Source organism: Rhincodon typus, unplaced genomic scaffold (genome assembly GCF_021869965.1).
Source record: "Rhincodon typus isolate 14 unplaced genomic scaffold, sRhiTyp1.1 hic_rhity00002973, whole genome shotgun sequence".
Lineage (NCBI taxonomy): Eukaryota > Metazoa > Chordata > Chondrichthyes > Orectolobiformes > Rhincodontidae > Rhincodon > Rhincodon typus.
The window spans coordinates 1-6,360 of NW_025968611.1; the positions used below are offsets into that span (position 1 = coordinate 1).

The window sequence follows — 6,360 nt, forward strand, 5'->3', positions numbered from 1 at the left end:
CGGCAACGTGGGGGATGAGGGATTGGTTAGGGGATGGAAGCGGCAACATGGGGGATGAGGGATTGGTTAGGGGATGGAAACAGTGGGGATTAGAAACAGGGTCACTCTCAGCTTTGCAACAATTAGGTCAGTTGTCGCAATAGCCAGAGCTGGGCCTGTGCCCATTTAACAATCTCTGTCACTGGTAAAGGCACCAAATTTACCACAGCTCAGAATTCCAACGGTGCAAAGCCAAGTTGACCAGAGTTCAAAGCCGGGGGTCAGAGGGGGATCCTCTTAAAGCGAAAGGTTTAGAGGCAGTGGAGAAAACATTTGCCATTTGGAGGGCAGTCGGGGTCTGGAATGCACTGCCCAGGGGAGGGTTGCGGGCGGGTAGGAGGGAACCTCACACAGACTTTTTTTTTTAAAAAATAGTAGCCGGACAAGCCTCCCAAGGCTGTGGGGGTGGGGGGAGCAGGAGAGGAGGTGGACGACAGTGCGCCGCAGACGGTACAGGACTGCACACCTCTGATGATTCTCAATTTCTGGGCTTCCTCCTCGGTGCAGGCCCCTTCGCGATCCGACATGCGAAAGCCAAGAGACCACCTGTCCCCGCCCCACCCCACCACCACACCAGCTAACCACAGGTTTCCCTCAAAACTCCCAATAGACATGGGGCCCCAGACCATCCAAACATCCCCTCCAGGCCCCACCCCCCGACCCATCACGTCTCTCTCTGCCATCAGCACCCACCCCATCCTCCTCAAACATACCAGGAATTGGCCATGTGAATCCACGGGGGTTGGGGGAGGGGGAGGAGGGGGTGGTTAGGGTGAATTTATGGGGTCTTGGGGAGGGTTGCTCCCTGTTACCGGACGGGTGATTACAGGAATGAGGTGGGGGAGCATCAGCATGAGAAGATGTGAGGGGTTGAGACCAGAGGAACGAGCCGCAGAGGAGAGGCTGGGGAGGGTTTGGTGGTGGTGGGGAGGGGGGGGTGGGGGGGGGGGGGGTGGGGAGCGGATGTCAGTTAATTGCAGGAAGAGAGAGTGTGAGGGGGCTAATACCATGGCAGCTCTCAATAGGAGACTAGATCAATATTCAACATTGAGGAACACATGTGGGGAGAGAGCGGGGGCAGCGGGATTAGTTTGAGGATAGATACAGGGCTGTGGGGTGAAAGAGTGGGGCAGTGGGATTAGTTTGGAGATCGATACGGGGCTGTGGGGAGAGCGTGTGCTGGGAAATGTGTTTTGGGCAGGCAAGTCCAAAACTAGAGGTTTAAGGTGAGAGGGGGAAAAGAAAGATTTAAAAGGGACCTGAGGGGGCAACTTTTTCACACAGAGGGTGGTGCGTGTGTGGAATGAGCTGCCAGCGGAAGTGGGTGGAGGCTGGTACAGTTACAACATTTAAAAGGCACCTGGATAGGGACGTGGATAGGAAGGGTTTAGGGGGATATGGGGCAGATTGGGATGTCTGGTCGGCATGAAGGAGTTGGACTGAAGGATCTGTCTCCATGCTGTACAGCTCTAAAAGGAACACAGCCACACAGCGCACTCACCCTTACCTGGGCTGGCTGGACAGTTCAGCTCAGAGCTTCTCTTCCCAAAGGACAGAACTCCGGGACATACCAACATGACGATCCCACACAGCATCTTGTGAGCATCAGTCAGCGCTGACTCTGGGCTCCTCCATCCTGCACAGAGAGAGACAGTGAGGGAGAGACTGACAGAGAGAGAAAAAGAGAGAGGGGGGGGGAGCGAGAGAGAGAGGGGGCGAGAGAGCTGCAGGGTGACAGCGGCCTAGATGACCCCCCACCCCCCCCAGAACCTACTCACCATGCTGCTGGAGGCGGCGGCGCAGGGAGGCAGGCAGAGCAGATGGTGGCAGGCTCAGGTACGCAGCTACCAGCTGCTGGACCTTGGCTTTGAGCAGGTACCAGGCCTTGGATGATTTGTGAAGGGACGGGCAGGTCAGGACCTCGAGGAGGGGGGTCAGGCCTTCAGGAACCTGCGATTGGAGACGGTCACACAGACATTAACAGTGAGCATGACGTTGTCCTGGGGAGCTGCAGCCATGTTAACGCGAGCCCTGGCTATTCAACAAAAGTCTGCAGAAACTCAAATTCTAACACCAACCCCCGCCAACCACCTTTTGGCTCAAAGCACCCTACAGGGCACAAATACAACACCCCACAAAAACACACTAAACACATGATGCGGACCATTTCAATTCACACCAAACACTGACACCTATTTTGCATCTCAGCCACTCCTTTATCACGGTTCTCAACCTCTTCATCTTTCAACTCTGGTCACCCCGCACCGTCTATATAAAGCGCCCCCTTCCAGCTCCTCAGTCCTGAAAGAAAACTCACACTCGACTCAAACTCTAACCTCTGTCCTCCCTCCCTCCCTCTCTCTCTCCCCCCTCAGAGACTACAAGACCTGCCAAGTTCCTCCAGCACTTTCGGCTTTTGTCGCAGAGTTCCGGCACCTGCAGCCTTTTGGCTTCGGGGACACTTCCCCCGGTCTCTGTGTCCCCTCCCCACCACTGACCAGCAACTCCCCCTCGCCCCGAGACCCCACCTGGACCTGTGCCTGGTACCCACCTGGGATGTGGCCAACAGCAGTTGGCTGCGAAGGAGGGTGCAGGTCGTCTTTGCCAGGAGGTGGTGGTCACCTTTACCAGAGTTATCCTCCTTCAGTAAGAGCTCCGCCCGGGCCAGGCAGGTCTAACAGGGCGGGGGGGAGCACAAGAGCGAGAAAGAGACGAGGGTGGAGAGCATGCAGGAGTCGGGAAGAGGCAAAGAAAGGGGTGGAGACAGTGCGATAGAGACACAGAGGCAGGGAGAAGCGGAGAGGGGTGTTGGGAGGTTTGCAGAAAGAGAGGACGGAAGGGGAGAGAGAGAGAGAAAAAAAAAGTACCATCAGAACATCACCAGCACGTAATCAGCTCAGCGCGGACACCTTGGGATGGGGTTGCACACGGGAGACCGAATGTGCAAGGGGGGAGGGAGACACAGTGACAGCGTGTGTCAAAGTGCGGAGGGAGAAGAAGGATGAGAGCGCGTGCGAGCAAGTCGGTGCAGGAAGGGAGAACTTGCTCCGCCAGTTGGTGCCCCCCTACCCACCTGCACCTCGTCCAGACAATCGACCGACAAGAGTGTCTCCCCGAGCTGGAGCAGTACGTTAGCGAGGGGCAGCGAGTCTGTGCAAGGGTCCAACAAACGCAGCATCAACCCGTAACTCTCAATGACCTGGAACGGCTACAGGAGCCGGGGTGGGGAACAGACGAAGCGTGCGTTAGTGAGGCTGCAGCCATTGCCACCTACCTCCCGCCTGTCCACGCCAAACGCCCCCCCCCCCCCCCACCCCCCCCCCCCCCACCAAAAAAAACAAAACCCTGATCACCACCAGCATCCCTCACGCCTTCCTGGCTTTTTGTGAAATGCACAGCTGACGTGCATTCTGCTATTAACACCTAGTCCGGACTACTCACTCTCTCCTCTCCATGACCACGGCCACTCCTTTTGCTGGCTGTCGTACAGCTCTCAGCTCCCGCTCACCACCGTCGCTGACCCCTCCACCCCGGGGGGGTGGGGGGGGGGGGGGAAAGGGGGTATTTAGAAAAAAAAAAAAACACCCTTCACTTCCTGCACACCCCCTCCAGTTCTGAAGCGGCCATTTGATCCCAGTCTGTCGTTTGACGTGATCTCAGCTGATCCTCTACCTCAACACCACACACTCCAAATCCCTCGAAACCTTCAGCATCTTTTTAAAAAAATCAACACGCCAGTCTCTGTGTCCCAGCCTCCTGTGGTGAGGAGCTCCACAGTTTCACCATCTTCGTCTGAGCGAAAGAATGCTCCCTCCATCTCAGTCCCAAGTGGCCCACCCGTGTGTCTCCTTTCGTGACCCAGCAAGGAGGATTGCGGGTCTGCTGGGGGGGGGGGGGGTTTGTTAAGAGATTTCCGCTCAGGAACCTTTTCAAAAACAAAAAACACTAGAGTGAAACACGCACAGCTGTGGAGGGGGTGAACGATTTTCTCTCAGTCCTCCTTTGAGCAGTCCTGCGCAACTCTTGGAACAGGAATAGACCAGTGCCCCCAAGCAGGAACAGACAGAGAGAGAGAGCTGGGTTTGCCTGCGAGTCGAGTTAGTCCCAGACCAGAGGTGTTGGGATAAAGCCCTGAAGAGGTTACCTGAAGCCAAGCCAAGTACATTGGAGCACAGGTGTAGAATAGAACATAGAACAGTACAGCACAGTACAGGCCCTTCAGCCCACGATGTTGTGCCGACCTATTATCCTAAGATCAAACTGCCCTGCATACCCTACATTTTACTATCCTCCATGTGCCTATCCAAGAGTCGCTTAAAAGTCTCTGAAGTATCTGTCTCCATACCACTGCCAGCTGCGCATTCCATACTCCCACCACACTCTGTGAAAAACCTACCTCCGACATCTCCCCTATACCTTCTTCCAATCACCTTAAAATTATGCTCCCTTGTAATAGTCATTTCCGGCCTGGGGGAAAGTCTCTGGTTATCCACTATCTATGCCTCTCATCATCTTGTAAACATCCAGGATAGCTTCAGAATAAAGCTATCCAGTCTGTACGTTTAATAAGTTAGACCTACCAAGGCGTTAAGATACAGGGGCTCCAATGTGAGTGTTATCTGAGTGGTGTATGTGGCACTGTACCTGGTGTGTTTGTTTTTTTTGAGTATTATGCGAAAGCTGTTCTGGAGTACCTTTTCAATTTATAACAGAGAATTTTATATTAACAGGATTATGCTCTTTGCTGTGCGACTAAAAATGTTTGAAAGCATCTTGCAAGTAGATGGTTTGATCTATTTCAAATTTTGTTAGCAATCTTCTGTTCTATTGCTAAAAACAAAACCCACTGAACCGAAGGATGATTTTATTTAAATCCTGGGAAGAGACCACAGCGTTAAAACCAAAAATATTATCCATCAAGCCAGGGAGATTTGTGACTGGGATCTGATTCATAAACACTAACACAGACCAATCCATCAGGGAGGGCGTTCCAGGATACAGTCGGAGTACTACAGCACAGAAACAGACCCTTCGGCCCATCCAGTCCGTGCTGTCCCAAACTAAACCAGTCCCACACCCGCCTGCTCCTGGCCCATATCCCTCCAAACCTTTCCCTGTCCATGTCCTTATCCCAATGTCCTTTTAAATGCTGTAACTGTACCCACACCCACCGCTTCCTCAGGAAGCTCATTCCACACACGGACCACACTCTGTGTGAAAATATTTACCCCTCGTGTCTTTTTTTAAAATCTTTCTCCTCTCTTAAAATGTGTCCCCCAGTCTTGAAATCACCCCATCCGGGAGGGTAAAGACACCCATCGTTAACCCTATCTATGTCCCCCATGATTTTATAAACCTCTATAAGGTCACCCCCTCTATGCTCCAGTGAATAAAGCCCCAGCCTCTCCCCAAACCCTCTGCACCCGGCAACATCCTGGTAAATCTCTCCTGAACCCTCTCCAGTTTAATAATATCCTTCCTATAACTGGGGGGTGGGGAGCGACCAGAACTGGACACAGTTGCTCCAGAAGAGACCTCACCAATGTCCGTGTACAAACTCAACGTGACGACACCAGCTCCTATGCTCAATGGAATGGCTGATAACAGTATTGTCCGCCTTCCCCGACCGTCTCCCACCCCCCCAGCAGACCCCCATTACCTTGTCCATCAGCCTGTAGAGGGCGGCCATGAGGAGGACAGCGTGGGCCGTCTGCTCGGCGCTCCGCAGGGCAGGGGAACGAGACTCAGACAGGAGGCACTTCCACAGGGAGAGCGCCTCATCCAGGGACTCGCAACGTTCTGAAACAGGAAAATGTGCAGAGGTCCAGTCTCGGACAAAGTGCTGGGGGGAGGGGAGGTGGGGCGGGGGGGGGGGTGTCACAGGCCTCGACAGCAACGCCCCATTCAACCCCACCCCCCCCCCCCCCCCCACTCTGTCGGACGTGAGCGTCTTCTCAGACAAAGGGGGGTGGGGGGGGGGGCGGGGTGTGGGGGAGAAACGGGGTTAAGGGCAGAGTAGGAAACCAGAGAAATACTATCCCAACTCCTCCTCTACTAGGCGTGGCGGGGGTGGGGGTGAAAATGGAGGAGCAGGGGGTTCACAGGCTCCCCGTCTGCACGGATGGGGGGGAAACGAGGGCACGGCCAGGTCTCGGGGTTGGCGGCGGGGCGCCAGGGACAGGGGCGTGGGGGGCCAGGGACAGGGCACGGCCAGGCCTCGGGGTACAGTGGTGTCGGTGTAACAGGTCCACCCTGTTTCCATCCCACCCCTCCACTCCCCCTGGGGACTCACTGTTCTCGGCGCTCAGGTTGAAATCGATG

The 6,360-nt window shown here is 54.8% G+C and overlaps 1 protein-coding gene across 1 annotated transcript in view; it reads right to left on the bottom strand.

Annotated features, from left to right (window-relative positions):
• Positions 1–1,546: 1,546 nt before the first annotated feature.
• The window catches only part of LOC109926008 (separin), a gene marked incomplete at both ends in the record, with an annotated part of 20,695 nt that continues 15,881 nt past the window's right edge, over positions 1,547–6,360 (bottom strand). The window contains 5 exons of the mRNA XM_048593502.1: positions 1,547–1,675; positions 1,818–1,989; positions 2,591–2,713; positions 3,113–3,247; positions 5,699–5,838. Of these exons, the coding sequence (XP_048449459.1) occupies positions 1,547–1,675; positions 1,818–1,989; positions 2,591–2,713; positions 3,113–3,247; positions 5,699–5,838 (699 nt within the window). The remainder of the gene's footprint in view (positions 1,676–1,817; positions 1,990–2,590; positions 2,714–3,112; positions 3,248–5,698; positions 5,839–6,360) is intronic.